The sequence below is a fragment of the Hermetia illucens genome, chromosome 4 (genome assembly GCF_905115235.1).
Source record: "Hermetia illucens chromosome 4, iHerIll2.2.curated.20191125, whole genome shotgun sequence".
Taxonomy (NCBI): domain Eukaryota; kingdom Metazoa; phylum Arthropoda; class Insecta; order Diptera; family Stratiomyidae; genus Hermetia; species Hermetia illucens.
In genome coordinates, this window is record NC_051852.1 from 10,097,308 (window position 1) to 10,113,887 (window position 16,580).

At 44.6% G+C, this 16,580-nt stretch overlaps 1 protein-coding gene across 4 annotated transcripts in view; it reads right to left on the reverse strand.

The window, feature by feature from the left end:
- LOC119654370 (disheveled-associated activator of morphogenesis 1) overlaps positions 1–16,580 on the reverse strand; it is a 200,624-nt gene that overhangs the window by 3,474 nt on the left and 180,570 nt on the right. The window contains exons 3-9 of one of the 4 annotated variants that reach the window (XM_038059721.1): positions 7,943–8,488; positions 7,677–7,874; positions 7,389–7,610; positions 6,962–7,139; positions 6,238–6,897; positions 5,972–6,177; positions 5,770–5,906 (exon numbers count right to left, since the gene is read on the reverse strand). In XM_038059721.1, the coding sequence (XP_037915649.1) occupies positions 5,770–5,906; positions 5,972–6,177; positions 6,238–6,897; positions 6,962–7,139; positions 7,389–7,610; positions 7,677–7,874; positions 7,943–8,488 (2,147 nt within the window). Of the gene's footprint in view, positions 1–5,769; positions 5,907–5,968; positions 6,898–6,961; positions 7,140–7,388; positions 7,611–7,676; positions 7,875–7,942; positions 8,489–16,580 lie in introns of all 4 variants that reach the window. The other 3 variants (XM_038059720.1, XM_038059718.1, XM_038059719.1) reach the window with 3 other exon arrangements.

Here is a 16,580-nt window from a genome sequence, read left to right on the forward strand (position 1 = left end):
CGAAAAATTCCGTTGGTTTTTTGTGTGCCCCCGATGTCTAGTGCTGAAATCATTGATCAGATCGTTGAGCCGCTAGCCTCTAAGAAGCGGAAGCCGGAGCTGCCGTCAAGAATCAATTGCAAGCTCAGGAGCCTCAACCTGAAAAAACCCTGTCAGTCCAAGCCACCGCAGTGAAAACTCAAATAAAGCCACAACGAGGTATCATCCAACAACACTACCAGTAGAAACATAATCAACAAGCGCATCATCAACAACAACTTATATTATTAAATAGGTTAAGTCATTATTCTTCTTGTAATTTTTTGTTAATATTAATAATCATTGTAGAACCACCGCAAGATACGGCGACGACAATTTTTAAATTCGCCGTTGGCGTTCTCGTGGTCGAGTTTTATTTTGGTCTGCGCTTCAAGCGTCCGCTCCAGAGTGCGTCTCTTCTTCTTCTTCTCTTCTTTTTTTCTCTGTCGTACGGGGATTTGGGGGGTGCGGTCAACCGTCGTCAAATTAGGGTCTTTTAAAATTCGGTATAGCCGCGACCTCGACTCAACTCACATCATTAAAATTAACTTTTGTCATGCCGCTAGACAACAAACATACCGCAGGCAGGCCCATCGGACCCTCAGGTGACCGCCATTGCTGTACGCGTCCCTCCCTTCTGGGGAAGGAATCCGGAGCTGTGGTTCGTCCATCTGGAGGCGCAATTCCAGATATCCGGAATCACAGCGGACGCGACAGAATTGTCATTGTGGGCCTGGATGAGGAGTCCATCCTCCTGGTGGCCGACATTGTCAAGTAGGTCTTCTACAGCCTATTATAAACAGAGCTGATCAAGCGCCTGTCGGTAAGTGAGTCAGCTAAGCTGGGTCACTTGCTGGCAGGTTTGAAGTTGGGCGATCGAACTCCCAGCCAATTGCTTCGCGAAATGAGGCAATTGGGTGGGAGCAAGATCGACGACGACCTGATGAAGTCACTGTGGCTACGATGACTTCCGGAGAGGACACAGGCGGTCCTCGCGTGCGTCTCCGGTTCTTTTGAGGCGCTGGCAGCTGCGCCTGATAAGGTGCACGCGCGTCCCACGATAGCGGCCGTTCAGCAGCCTTCTGACGAAGTTGGCGAGCTGACGCGCGAGATTGCCGCGCTTGTGGCCAGTATGGCTGAGATGAGGGTGACGCTGGACGCTCAGCGTTCGGCCGGCAGGCCACGAGCTCGCTCGCGGTCTACTGCTCGAAAAGTTCGATCGGGTAGCAGGTCGTCAGAACAGCCTACGGACCGATGCATTTGTTGGTACCATCGCAGATTCGGCGAAAAACCTACCAGATGTACGATCCCGTGTAAATTCGCGCGTACCTAAAAAAACTAGGTCCGCGGAGGGTCCTGGCGACAGCCACCCAGAACGCAGCGCCACGTCGCCTAACAATTTATGATCCTTTCAGCAGGCGCAGTTATCTTGTAAATACTGGTGCGGAGGTTTCGGTTCTTCCCGGTCCCCCGCACTCCGTGGTATGAGGCGACAGGAGTCGGATGGTGACGACGTTGGACTCGGGGAGCATTTTCTATGACTTCATCACAATTGTGAACATATACTCGATCATTTTGTCGGTTCCTTGATGGTAAAAATTATTTCATCAGAAAATAGAATTTTGCGATATTTTTCACCGGGAAATCGTTGTAGAAGAGCAGCACATCGAGTTCACCGTATTTCCTTCAGTTTTAGCGTTATCATATGATTAACGCATCGCCGGTACGCACCGAGACCGAGATCTTCTCGTAAAATACGACTCATACTTCGAGTTTAAACACTCATTTCCACCGACATTCGTTTCTGCTTGTGGAGAGGATTGCGACGAACTTGCTCACGCACAGCATGCATGATATTCGGGCGACGTACGGAGCGCAGGCGCCCCTCCCGCGGCTCGTCAACCGCATCAGCTGTGTTGCGGTATGGATCTAATGTCCTAAAAACGAATCGGTCGTTTATCGGCAGCTTTTTTTTTAACAAACTCTGAATCCTTTTCGGCGTATTCCCACATTGGTGTAACGCAATAATCGCGATTCTTTTTTCGTAGTTACCGAACTTCATCGGAGCTTGAAAGTCTGACAGAAGTGGGGTATGGTTAGGTACTCTCCGTGCGCAGCGTCACCAGTTTCGGCGGCCTAACATTTCTCGCATTGACTGACAGAGCTTATGGCTATACTATGTAGACCGGATAAGTTCGCTGAAATGTTTGAAGTGTGAGTGTGGAAGGGGTTCTTTTTAGCATTGTGACCCGCAGCAGAACCTCGTCCTGGTACCTGCAGGAGAGTCTTTATCGAACAGACTCATATGTATTTTGGACACTATATTTAAATAAATTTAGAAGTCCGTTCCAGCCTCCTTCGTATTGAAGCCAAGAAAACTACTTGATAGGATCATGCCTTATTGGCCTGGTGGTAAGTCATGTGGGAGCTGCCCAGCAATGGCAATACTCAACGTCACTGTTGCACGCTAGGCAAATATTTCAGATATTCTAATGCCTTCGGGATAGGTATGAATTAAGGCAGGGGCACCATCCCGATCGAAGTTGGACAAGATTAGCACTCGTTGTTCGGAATAGGGTTATCTTCCAGCAGAATTGAATTGGATTTTAGGACCTCTTCATGGAAGCCTCGTGGTGCAAGAGATCTTGGAATGATCTGCGAAAAGCGCCGTTCTGAGTGACCAGAATAAACCCCGTTGGGTGTCAATTAATTAGGTGATCAACTAGGTGGAGGTTTTAAAGTGTTCGTCAGGGGCATTCTTCTGTGAGGATAATGGAGTTGGGGCGATGTAATATGAGCGCACACATGCCTGCATCCGGAGATGAGCGTGCTTATGTGCCGGTCGGGCAGATGGACGCCAAACATCCCATTTGCTATAGAAAGGGTAACAAGGAATAAAACCAAATATGGAAAATTGAACAAATTACAAAGTTACAATGGATGAATTTGGTAAGCCTGCGCTGGTAGTTTTTGAGAGTTGGCGAACAAGTTCCCTGGTCCGAACATCATAGCAGGGGATTTTAGTGGTCTCTTGGCCGCAAGAAGTGAACAAGTAATGTGAGGGGATTTGTTCTGCTTGAAGCATATACGAAATTCGCTGTATTACTCGGGAATATTGGATCCTTATACATTTTATAAGGGAGAAACCTGGGGTCTTTTGTGAGCCTGACATACGTCAGCACTACATTGGTCATAAGGGTCGCTTGTCATTTTAGTGAGCATAATACTTATAGGAGGTTCGAGTTAAAAAAAGAGGTATCATAGGATGCCCGTCTTTTGTCCAGAAGGTTGACAGGCGCGTTCGAGAAGGGCATGTTTTCCGAGACCGACATGTGCTCATAGAAAAGGTCGTCCATGTTTCCCAGTGAGTCACAGAAACATGTAGTGCTACTACGTTCAGAAAGCAGCTACTGCGCAGGAAATAATGAAGTTGCGAAGCTGTAGCCTGCATGGTTTCGAGCAGAGAAATTTTACCAGAAATTCGGAGGGAATCCCGGTGGCAATGACTGAAAGATTTCAGGCAATTCAAATGAAGACTAATAGAGGCCACTCGAAGAAACTATTTCAGTTATGCAGGATCCCGAAAAGGTTGTGAGGACGAATATCACCACAAATCATCCGCCTGCCTGTTGTCACTTTATTCGTCACCACAGAAAGAGTGAAAGGCAAACGATGGTCTAATCCATCCTACAATAAGGCAGTCAAGGTATCCCTTAAAAATGAACATTTCTTGTCTAACGGAAAATGCAAAAATTGATGTTACTCCCAGGCCCAATCTAATAAGCCACCTGGAAACCTGGCATTATATCTCCCAATTTGCTTACTAGACACAATAAGGAGGATGACGGAGAGTATCATTCACAGTAAGCTGCTGTCTATCGGCGAAAAAACCAAGAGCCTTTCGAAGCCGTGGCCACTTCACTGCGGAAGTAATAAGAATGTTGAGGAACCTGGTAAGTGGCGCGATGAATTCTGAAGAGTGATGTGTGATGTTGGCATTTGATGTGGAAAATGCGTTCAACTCCGTCGGCTAGAGTAAAATTAAAGGCGCATTGGCTGAAAAAGATGTTTCTGGATACTTGCAAGTTTGATTGAGGATCATCTCTAAGAGATTTTCTACATAGTACGGGACGCATGAGGACCCCAAAGAATACATACCACAGTAGCAATGGCACAAGGTTCGATACCAGATCTCCTGCGGCGGAATAGGATGTGTAATGGAGTAATCATGTTTCCCGTCCCAGAAAATAATTGTCGGTTTTGTATTTTGGTCGAAGCTGTTACAGCATCGCACCTAGAGTTTGTGGAGGGCTACGTAAAGGAGGCAGATCTTGGCTGGACGGTACTGAACTGATTCCGCCTAATGAAAAACGAAAGCGACCTTGGTTCTAAACCGTAGCAAAACACTGGCAAAGTGGAAGTCGGTGGACGTACAATCGCCTCTAAGCTGTCTATCAAATACCTAGGAATGTTGACTGATGGCAAACGAAGTTGTTGCATTTGCAAAAATATTGTCGAAAAATTGAGGGTTTCAACACAGTTGAAGATTGCTCATAGCTGGCCTATGAGAGGGAAAGCGCTTGAGAACTTATACAGATAAAAGCCACACTTCACGAGGAACTTTGCTGTTTGCTTTCCTACTGGGCTAAAGTGGAAGGGAGGCGACGTTCGGTATTCTTCACCGACAGATCAAAGGTGATCTGTGGAGTCCGTGCGAGAGTTATCTCGGATAAACACAGCGTAGCCGAGTCATACAATCTCCCAGGATTCGGCAACGCATTTCAAGCGGAAGTACTTGCAATACTGGAAGCCTGTCGAAAGCTGGAGCATAATCCGATCCCCAAGCGAAACATAGCCATTATATCCGACAATCAGGCGGCCATTTAGGTTTTGTACTCAGTGGTGGCATCCTCCAAACAGGTGGGGCAGTGCAGAAACACGTTGGACAGTCTCCGCGGCACGTTCAAAGTTGCCCTACTCTGGGCTCATAGGAACAGGGGAGTGAGTGGGCTGACGGACGGGCCAGGCGGAGCTCTACTCTTCGCAGTCCCTCAGTGTGTACAGTTTGTGTTCTGCTGGCAGCTGTTATGGATGAATCTGCTAGCACTACTTAGTAGCAGCGGATTTCTGATCGCTTAGGCTCACCACTTGCGCCAAGTCAAGGAGGATTTGGTCCACCTATAACAAGACCCGATGGCAAGAACTCTCGTGACAGACGTATAAAATACATACAAGATAATGGTACTGGCCTATACCGCCAGACTCTATATGCCCTACATTTCGCATTGCCGGAACTGCGGAGAAGAGGAAGAAACTGTCAGGCACTTTCTTTGCGATTGCCAAGCTTTAGCTAGAGGCAGGTAAAACATTCTTTCAGGACTTTATGCAGATTTCTAGTTGCAGATTGAGAGAAATGTTTTCTTCGTGAATACTATGGGTTGGCACTGAAGAAGATCTGAATTGACTGGACTCCGCCCCCTTGCTCTTATCACGACAGTCTTATATCTTAAGAATTTGTGGCATTAAAACGACGCACCACAGCGCTGATTGGGCTTTTCGGAGCGGCCACTGTTGCCTACCTACCACATTTTAGGGTGATTAGGATAAAACGGAAAAACGTTGACGCCTTTTTTAAAAGACTGGTGAATTGCTCAAAATAGCCCAAAAAGATACCAAGGAACAAAGACTGATGACACTAAGGCTCAATCTCCTCGGAAAGGGTAGAAAGAAATTAAGAAAAAATGTACTTACTTTGAAATCTCCTCATCGCTCATCTTCAACTTGCTCAGAAGAATTGTACAATTCTGTGCGCGTCGACCATCAATCACAGATAGAATTTTCGCACGTGGTTTGCCCATCATGCGAAGGTCTTCAATGGAGCCATCATTCTGGGAAAAAAAGGAATCAATTTAGCATCTATTTCAGCACATTAGATTTCGTATGATCATACTACCGAAACTCCATTCTTTTGGTAAGCTGAGAACAATTTATCAATTGACTCCAATTCGATGCTGTTATACCACTTGGAGTCGTCCAATTCACTCCAAACTGTTCCTTGTACCTTGGCATCGGGTAACTTGGACCAATTGAAACTTTTCAGTGGATTTGCAGGTTGTGGTACATTCTTCTTGGGTACTTCAGGTTTAGGAGCAGGTGGAGCTGGTAAAATAGAAGACAAAGAGTTATAGCTTGAGTTCAATTTGAAGTCGTAGTTCATACCTGGTTGCATGGCTAGTGGTGGAGGTGGAACACCCGGGCATGGGGGTGGTGGTGGGGGCATAATCAGTGGAGGTGGTGGTGGCACGGCGGCTTTTGGTGGAGGCGGTGCTGGTGGCGAGACTTGTCCGTTGCAGCCTTGCAAACCAGCTACTTTTTGGTCGTCCGGTATGCTACCCTCGGTGACCAGACGCTCCAAACGATTTCGCTCCTGTTGCTCGGTTGAGAGTCTGTGGTGCAGATCCTCCACTTTCATCTCAGCATTCAGAGCTCGTTGCACAGCCTGTGAATGATTGGCACTTTCCTTTTCCAATCTTTCTCGCATTCTGGCCAAGCTTGTTTCCAAGTCTTCTTTCTCTTGCATTCGCAAGTCCAATTCCTGCTCCTTTTTGGCGAGTTTAGCTTGAACTTCGGTGTTTTCCTTTTCGAGTTCTTCAGCTCGGGTTCTGGCAGCTGTAAGTTCTTCCTCCTTTACAAGGAGCTTGACAATTTTGGTAACATCGATTTGTAGGGGAGAGACGTCTGGATCGTTGAGTTGAGTTTGTTTTTCCGTAGATCCAGTGTCCGATTCGGCATCACTCAAAGGACGATCGTCATGTTGGAGAACGATTTGTTGTACAACACGATCGAAGAGAAGCCAATGTTGATTGCACTTTCCGGTAACTGAAAATGTTTTAAATTTTGGATATTAAATGATGGTTTGCTAAGTCTTATGGAGAGAACTTACATGGCAACAGTAACATATGCTGTAGCAAGGATAACAGATGGGGGTATGCTGGTGAATGACTTAGTTTGCGCCGAAGCAGTTCGAACATTGTTGTAGCACTCTTGCTGTCTACGTGTTCATGGTTGAATTTGCGAGCCAATTCCTTCTCATCTTCGTTGCGAACCATTTCGAAGAAGTCCTGGGGGACGAAAGAGGGAAATATATCGAAGTTATTTGATTATTCTCTTCTGCCTTTAATTAATTTTACTGGGTGGGTACGAGTTAGTTGGGTTGAGTTGGAATAGTTGAACAGTAAAATCAAATGCGGAAAGTTAATTGCTTGCGTTAGAGATGAAAAATTTAAATCAAATTTTGTAGAAAGATCGAAAAACGTTCAATCTATCCATTGGGGTACAAATGGAGGCCACTTATAATAGTGAAATCTTACCAAATGCCGGTCCAAAGTCTCATTTTCATGCTTTCTTAATTTATCGATGATTGGTTGAATTCCTAGCATTAAAAATTCATAACGCAAATGCAATCGAAACTCCAAATTTTCTTGTCCCGGTCCATAGTTCAGCACAGCATTGATGAAAGACATAATGGCCGTCTTGAGGTTGACATCATCACGGTAGGCACCAGTCGATCTATCCAAGTCATTAATGATTCCCTGAAATGTGAATGCGAAATAATTAAATCCAGATTTGATCAAGATATTTGTGCGAATAGTACTCACCTGAAATCTGGCTCTTTCTGCTGCAAACTCTTGGAAGTTCAGCATAGCTGTAAGGACCTTCTTGTGACCGCCTGGGACGAGACATACCGCTCCCAGGATTTCCAGTGCAGCGACTTTTGTTTTGATGTTATCAGCAGCTAGTGATCGTGCAATTGTGTCTATACTGGTTGGATGAGCTAAGACATGAGCGCGTCCAGTCTAAAATGATACCAAAAGGACATTATCAGAATAGGAACGGTTTTGAGGGCATAACCAGTCTAGCTTACCGAATTATTCATAAGCGCTTTGATGCAACCAATTAGACTTGTATGCGTCGAGCTGTTCGCCACACGTATATCCAGATTTTGCAATATATCAAGCAGCGCGGGTAATCCTTGTAATTCTATAAAACGCAATACAAAACTATGTGCAGAGGTTCGCAGGGCAGTCTTTAGAGCATCTAAGAACACAGTGTGCGTTTCAATTTTCGAGCTGTACTCATGGCACGGTGAGTCTTCAGGGCTGGTGTGAAGTTGCATCGATATACTCTTCAAGCGTTCAATATAGTGATCCGGTGTAGGAGGAGCTGTCGTAAGGGCTGCATTTCCGTCCGTCCCGTCTAAAGGACTCTTTCGCGAACAATAGATTTGCCATTTTTTCTGTGGTGGTAAGCTAAGCATGGCAGCTTTATTGGGAGCCGTAAGATCCAATTCTTCGACAAGTTCAGCGAATTTTGCGTCGAGTTCATCGACCGACGGCATTGGTTGGGTCGGCGTGAGGGTTTGAAGGGTGAAGGCACCTTCCACGACGCATATTTCGGGGGGTTCGTCATCCTGCAATGGAAGAAAGGAAAGGTTAATTTAATTTTAGACTACGTGCATTCAGAAACTTTTCCCAAGTGATTGAACTCAGTCTTAGTTTCACTTCCGAGACAACAGTCGCCTGCTGGCAGTAACACCGCTGCACCGAAGGTGGCACAATATCTGAACACTCTAATCACCTATCCATCAATCGATCTGTCCAAGAAGAAAACAGATTTCGATCCAATGTAAACATTAGTAACCAACTTTTTTACCGCATCTAAATATCATTTCTTCTCCACTTCCTATTGCCTTGTAATTTACCTCTGGACGGTCATCACCTTGATCTTCAATCAAATTACTGACCAGTCGCTTTTCAAATCGATCGTTTACCTTTTCGGTTAGCCATAAATGTATAAAAATGTTCTCATCACAAGATACATATCTTCAGATACTTCTTGTCTTCAGATAAACTTAACTCTGGCGGAAAACCATGCTCTTGGAGGTATGCATGATCAGGGATCGTTTATTTGAGGAGAAAGTCAATACGTTGGTTTCTAACAGTCCAAATGGGACTGAATTTCTTAGACATCCATAGACCCCTTGGATGGATAATTGCCACCACGTGGATAAGTCCGGTGTTTTGAAAACTTTTCTAAAATTGTAAGTCTCAATTAAATTAAAATTTCTGGTAAAATTCAGCACTAAGTGTCTATAGCTTCTACTTCTTTCCATGGGTTTCGTGTTAATTCACTGCCCAATTATCTTATATTCGAATGAAGCTATCTATCATCGTGGTGAGAGTGCAGATACAATTGCAAAGGAATGCATCAGCAAATAGTCATGGATCATTTTTCTTCTGATTTTACGATGCACACGAGGCATAATTGTTTGGGTCTGGGCAATCTTATGCTCGTACGCTTGGTGAATGTACTTCAGAAAATCGTAGAAATTTGATTTTTCAAAATTGATACATATTAAACGCGCACTTAATGCGGAGAACCATTTGAGATACTTTGGAGAATCGATGCAAAATTTATGATTAGGTGTTCACAGAGAAAGTTTAATTGATTGAAAGTAAGGATCGATTGAGATGACTGTTGAGAAATTGAGCTGTTTCAAGAGGCTCGAACTGAAAATAAATTTCTCTAGGGACAGAGTAAGGACCAACAAGGCACAATTGGGTGAAACAGTTGAATTTTCAACCAAATCCCCATCAATCCCGATGAAAACTTGTAGTGGTCACCCCCCTTAAAAAGTTAGGGTGTGTCAAAGTGGGACTTTTTTGATATCATCACGGTCAAGTTTGCATTTTCAGTCCTTCCCCGTGAAAGGGATAGGATGGGGATAGGGAGGGGTCCCCTTTTTAATTCTGTTGAAGAAGGGGTCACCCCCCTTAAAAAAGCATGACACCTCAAAATGGAGCTATTTTTATGTCAAAATAGGTGAGTTTAATTTTATTTTTAAACCCTGCAGAGGAACAGGAGAATATTAAGGGAGAACTGGGGAGTCTCCAAACCGCTATGAAAAATTGAGGCAGTCGCCCTTGGCTTTAAAAGTTCCGGGTTTCCAAATGGGGAATATTTCGATATCATTAAGTCCCTTTCAAAGGTTAAGGCGGTAAAGAGGATACATGGGAGACAGAAAAAAGTCCAGCCTTTCTACCTTCGTAACAGGCCTATGGCAGTCAGTACCCCCTAAAAAGTTGTGGCGCCCCGGAAAGAGTCTATTTTTATAATAATAATCTGGCTACTCCGCCGTAGCCGGTCTCAAGTCCGGTTGTGAAAAGAGAAGGGATGCATAGCTTCAGTCTGAATGGCTGTACACCACCGCAGCGTCTCAAGGGGTAGGCGAGGAAAGTGCAGGAACTTTACGGTCTTGCAGATTGCTTACTGAGGAAGCTATCCCCACACCTGACAGTTAGGTATAAAATTCAAATTCACTTAATGAGAAGAAGGAGAAACTTGAGGTACGGTATGGATAACTGGCGGAAGTCGTCTGATTTGGTGACTGGCGTCACGACGACCAGGAGCATTGCGCCTGCTGCAGCTGTTTCGCCACAATCTGTGGCGACCACTTCAGCAGGTTTCAGGAACCTCCTCATCATCCGCTCCTACTACGAAATAACGGCGAGAGCGGGTACAACATTTTACCGCCCCTTGTTGCATCAGAGATTCGTCGAGCCGTTCCCGCAATTCGCCCACGTGACTGTGCAGCGAGTCGCAGACCAGTACCGCTTTATTACTCGCAGCGACACAATCCCGGCCATCATCAGGGAGCGTGTTCGACTTGAGGTCACCGCGGAAACTGGTGACCGAGAGTCGATGCGGACAGAGGCGGCGGTATCAACAACACCCCGCCGTAGTGCAGGCAACAGTTTCAGTACTTGCTGAAGCACTCTTCTCCACCGTCCAACTGAGGTTTCCGCTAGGGTTCGGGACGAATTTCAAAGAGCGTGAATAGAATTCTCGGAAATAGATTCTTTGCATAGACTAGGTATTCCCAGGCTCTATGCATCTCTAGCAACTCCGGGAATTCTAATCCAAATCAATGATGAGATTGCATCGCGACTGTGTATGATGATATGTCGCTGCTGCAACTACAATCACTTGTGTATTATAATGCAGTTACGACTGTCAGATTGCACGGTCAGAAGATTCGCTTTCGTGTTATTGGTTTGAGTGGCCGAAGAGGTCCACCATGGAAAATTCGTGTGGAACGTCGGCAGGACTTACTAAGGCAGGACATTGCTAGACACATGCAGACCCCACTGGCAGTGCCAGAAGACGGATGAGAAATAAAGTGCAGAGGGTTTACAGAAACTAGAGATTTTGAATACACTAAAGCAGAAACTTTCTGTCATATGCAATCGGTTACGATGGTATGGCGAAAGTCACTCCAAACATGTCCAAAATGCAATATACGCGAGGAACCAGCGAAGCTTTTTTAGATCTCTCAACGAATCCCGACAGAGCGTCCAGACAGTGCATTTTTCGGTAAAGCAAGCGAAAGAATACTGGGGTGAACTTTGGGGGTTAGCCACCCAGCATGCTGAGTGAATCACGGCCGAAGGCACCCGCCATGCCAATACGCCTGGTATGAATTTTGCGGAAGAGGAAGTTCGACGGGCCATAAACAACTCGAAGAAGTGGAGGGGCCGAGGTTTGGATCGGGAGCAGATTTTCTGGTATAAGAAATTTACCAGCTTACACAGTCGGTTGTCACACAGCATAAATGAGGTCATGTATCGCCGGAGAAATTTCCACCCTTCCTCACTCCCTAAGAAGGACACGGTGTAGAACCCCGCAGGCACAAGACCGATTACTTGCTTACCAACCCTCTATAAATTCATAAAGTCCATTATTAGTGGAAGCGTCAATGCGCACCTCGCGACCAACAATATTCTGTCCGAGGAGCAGAAGGGCTGCTGAGTTAAGTAAAGGGGTTGCAAAGAACTACCCATTATCGATGCGGTAGTTGTAGGACAAGCAACTAAAGGCCAAAGAAACCTCTTTAGTTGCTATATCGATTATGCCAAAACTTTTGATAGCGTCCGGCATACCTGACTAATCGACGCCCTACATCTGTATCGCATTGATCCGAAACTAATAAAGTTTTTGGCGACAGTCATGGAAGGGTGGCGTACCACCTGATCAGTGTGTACATCTGAGGGTGCTAATACCTGAGAACCCATAGGTATACGGAGGGGCATCTTTCCGGAGGATTCGTTGAGTCGTCCTTGGTTTTGAATGGCATTGAACCCCCTTTCATGGCTACTGAATGATGCTAGGGGGCATGGTTTTGCAATAAATGACATCAAGTTGTATGCTGGTACTGACGATCATCTTAGTCTGTTGCGAATAGTAGACATGTACAGCCGTGATATTCGGATGGAGTTTGGATTAGACAAGTGGCGAATCTAAGCCATCCGCAAAGGTCATCACGAGCCACATGCCGGACATAGCATTGGTGACCTCCACATCGAAGCTATGACCGAGACAGACTTCTACAAGTACCTAGGAATTTCACAAGGAACCCATGCTCGAGTTGGTTATCTGAAGGACGCTGCATTTCTCGGGAAAGAATAAAATAAGCGCGTTGAATTCGCTACCCCTTCACTGGCTTATACATTCGGAATATTGCCGTGGACGAAAACCGATCTGGAAAACGTCCAGTGGCGGATATGGACAGCTATGTCCAAATTTCGAATGCATCATCCAAACTCTGCCGTGAAGCGGATGAACCTACCTCGTGACATAGGAGCTAGGGGCATGGTTGACGTGGCGGCACAACATCATCGCCAAGTCGACTCACTGCGCGCTTATTTTTACAGCAAAGAGCAGGCGAGTCCCTTGCATGCGGCTATCTGTAAGGGAGACTGTGGGCTGACTCCACTTAACTTGAAGGATCGATCTTTCAATCCTCTGAGTGGGATGAAATCGGACCAAGAGTGGATCGATGAATGACAGTTGAAGGTAATGCATGGTAAACACCTGAATTGTTTTTGACAGCCAGTTTTCGAATAGATGGCTGTATGCTGGGGAGCTCTTTGCTGAGACGGAGGGGTTCATGTGTGCCATTCAGGACGGCGTGGTCGCCACCCGAGCTTATAAAAAGCTCATCGTGAAAGAACAGGTGGAGAACGACCAGTGCAGAATGTGTGGTTCGGCGTTAGAGATGTTGGACCATCTCATTTCTGCTCTACATAAAAGCATTGGCTGATCACGGGAACATGTCCGGTTTACCGATATGAGCCACAAGTGTCGCGCATCACATTCAGCTTAAGATCGGAGTTTAGCGAAACAGCACTGGGCACCGCTTGACAGTGGCTTTGTAGCAAAAAGAGCTATTAAAGCAAAACAATTATTTGAGCGTTATGCGGACGATGATAAATTTTTCTCATAGATGAAAAAAACTTTAACTTAAAGTTTAACCGTCAAAATGATAGAGTGTATAGACACAGCTCTCGGGAAGTCAGCGAAATAATTCCCAAAGGGGAACGGGGTCATTATAAGGCTTCCGTGATGGTTATTGCACGAAGAGGTCACTTAGTTCAACTTCAACAACTTCAACTTCTAACTTCAGTTGTGGAGAAAATAGTAAAACCAGCAAGATTCAGCGTCAATACATAAAGCGAAGACGACTCAATCTAGGTTGGAAGCTAACTTAACCCACTTTATCGCTACCGAAGATTAGCAATTGAGGAATATTTCAGAAGTTTTCAGGTTTGCTCTAAATCTTGCCGGAATATTGAATGGTTAAAAGCCGATTTGGTGAAGACAGTAGCCTTAATAGCGACAGAAGTAGGGCGCGCGGCGATAGACGAGGGGACCAGTAGTAAGTGGAATACCCTCCCAATAGGTTCTGTGTGTTAGAGCGAGATAGCATGACAGAGCTTTTAAGTTTTCGTGCTATCTCGCTCGATCCGTCTCTTTCGCACTGTGAGCTTTGGGGCGTGTGCATTTGGGACGGAGTTTGCGCCTTTGGGCAGGGTGTTTTTGGGAGTACCCCACTTCCTGCGGGGTCAAATGTTCAAAGAGGTGTGTAGATGCAAACGATGGCCCGTGGAAATTATTCGACAGGCCAACATCGATAAGCACACAGAAATAAAAATCAGTGACCCCATCATAAGAGACACCCCAACAAACCATGGCTGAAGCTAATTGATGACCCCTTTCGATTCGTGAAATTAGTTCAGATGTTTCCTGAGATGGCTATGGATGCCTCTCATCCCTTTTGCTTCTTCAATTTTTCCATCGGTAAAACCTTTCCTTGCAAGTTATCAGCATGCTTAATCAGAAAATGTCATTTTTTCATCCTTCCTTTTTCTTTTGAAAGCTGCAGTCGAACAGCGTACCAAGTCCCAAGTCTTTTTAAGATTTGGGGTGAAAACAAAACCTCATTAGAATCGATTCGGTGTCGGCCTGTACCCATGTCTATCTGTCACACCCGATTTTTTCGAAAACGGCAAAGGCTATTATCATGCAATTTTGTGAGAACATGTGGTCTGTGAATCCCTTTACATACAGTAAGTGGCGTTATTTTTTGTTAAGTTTAGGGGGAGGGGAGAGACTGCCCATACATGTGAAAGCGGGGTGTAATTTTTTTTTACAGATTATGGTCATGTGGGGTATCAAATGAAAGGGCTCAATTAGTACTTTTCGAAACTGATCTTAATTCTGCTGCTGGGTGCACCCCATTGTGAAAGTTGAAAAAAATTAGAATCTCCGGTACAGATTAACGCTTCACAGGTAATATTTCATAAGCCATGTAATAATAGCGGAGTATGTTCAATTCTTCTGTTGGCATGGGTGTCTTCAATTTTGTGACAGTATTTATGTCCCTAGGTAATTTTCGATCAACACGATTCCTTCCGGGTCTTGATGGTTTCTTTCGCCTCGGGTTGGATGATTTATTCAGGTACCCAAAATGCACTTCTGTACTCTATGACCAGGAACTTGATATGTTCCATTGGCCTAGGCTCACAGACGAGACCAACGAAAAGAGACTTCAATGGGGGTAATACTTCACGATAGTATCGAGAGTATAGGAACGGAATGAGGGTGAAGGTCGCTTCATATGCTTCAGTGTAGCAATCTGGCTATAGATATCTACCTTCATTGATAAAGTTAGGTATTACTCAAATTATTTTCGGTTATTCAACATCACAAATCGGTAAATGAATAGGCTTTTGTAAATATCTTATTACAACTAAACATGCAAATAATACACACTTTCGTTCATTCAATCGACCCCTTGTCCTAACCGTAGAGAATAGGCGATACCGCGTGTTTTCTCCAAGTACCAACCATTAAAAACCTGTCAATTTTAACACTGGAGCCTTTCCCCTCTAATCTACGATCGCTGGTAATCACAAATTATTGTACATAGCGTTCATTTGTGTTATTAATGACAATAATATTGTAACAGCTTAATGCCTGCCGATTAAGTAATTACCCATTTTAAGCCCTGAATGGTACCCAATATCCAACTGGTTGCTGGTATACCCAGGTTTTGACGAATATTGCTGATTGTCCGATTACTTCATAAAATATAACACCTACTTGGATGGTTACTGGCGCAACACAAAGGTGTACAATGAGTTCATGTAATAGCGGATCTAAAACCTGCGTTTCAATCTTTCGCACAATGCACAATCCGAGATCGCCATCATCAATCAGATGTTAAGGTGAAAGAGAATTTGTACGTCTGTAGGAAAGTTACTTATTAATGATATCAATGTAATTTCGATACCCCCGGATCAAGGCACTGATCAATCATTCATTTGTCTGCAAAATCGTGGATAGTCTGAGTACACTCTCCTGGTAACCTTCGAGATATTATATTCCACGTAGGATTATGTCTGCAGTTGCGAATACTCTGGAAAAGTTTGGTAGCCACAAGATGAATTCCTCAAATGGTTTGCTTTCTTGCGCCAATTTGGAGAACACGATTCTGGGAAATTGGCTAGACATTGGTGGCCTTTTCGTGATGATTGAATATGTCTTCTAGATTCGCATGAAGAGGTAGTTGGGTCGTTGCTTTCAGTTTGATTTAGAAAGATTTTATAACCCTTCTGAATTCCAACGTTTCATCTTTTGATTTCAAATGAAAATGGGATTGCAATATCTAAGCCTGAAGTATGAGAAATGATTTCATACAGGCGATCTAATAACTTTCTAAATTTTCTATTGAATCGTATGAACTGGAACAGAAATTGACCAATATAGGTCGATGTAGATTTACCGAATAGGGCACCTGAATACTGTCCTATTTCGACGTCCCAAAACCGCAGACGAAAAAGGGAAGAAGGCACGCAAAGGGTGAATACTACATACTACCGTATATAGTGAAGGGAATTGTCATTCCATTTGCTGTTTAGTACTGGTTCTCGTACTGTGGTTTCTGCATTCTGAATCTACTGGTCGGCGTCTATGACAGACACTCCCACAATTTACCTGTTTTAAGGAGGCTCATATATTCGCTGAATTAAGATGCTGGCCGGATTATCTTTATGGAGTGTTTTAATAGGACAATTATAGGTTCAATTTTGAGAAAGTGATCCGTGATGCTGAGGTAAATGCGAGGTGTACGATCCTCTGTCGTCCACCCAACTACTGGTCTA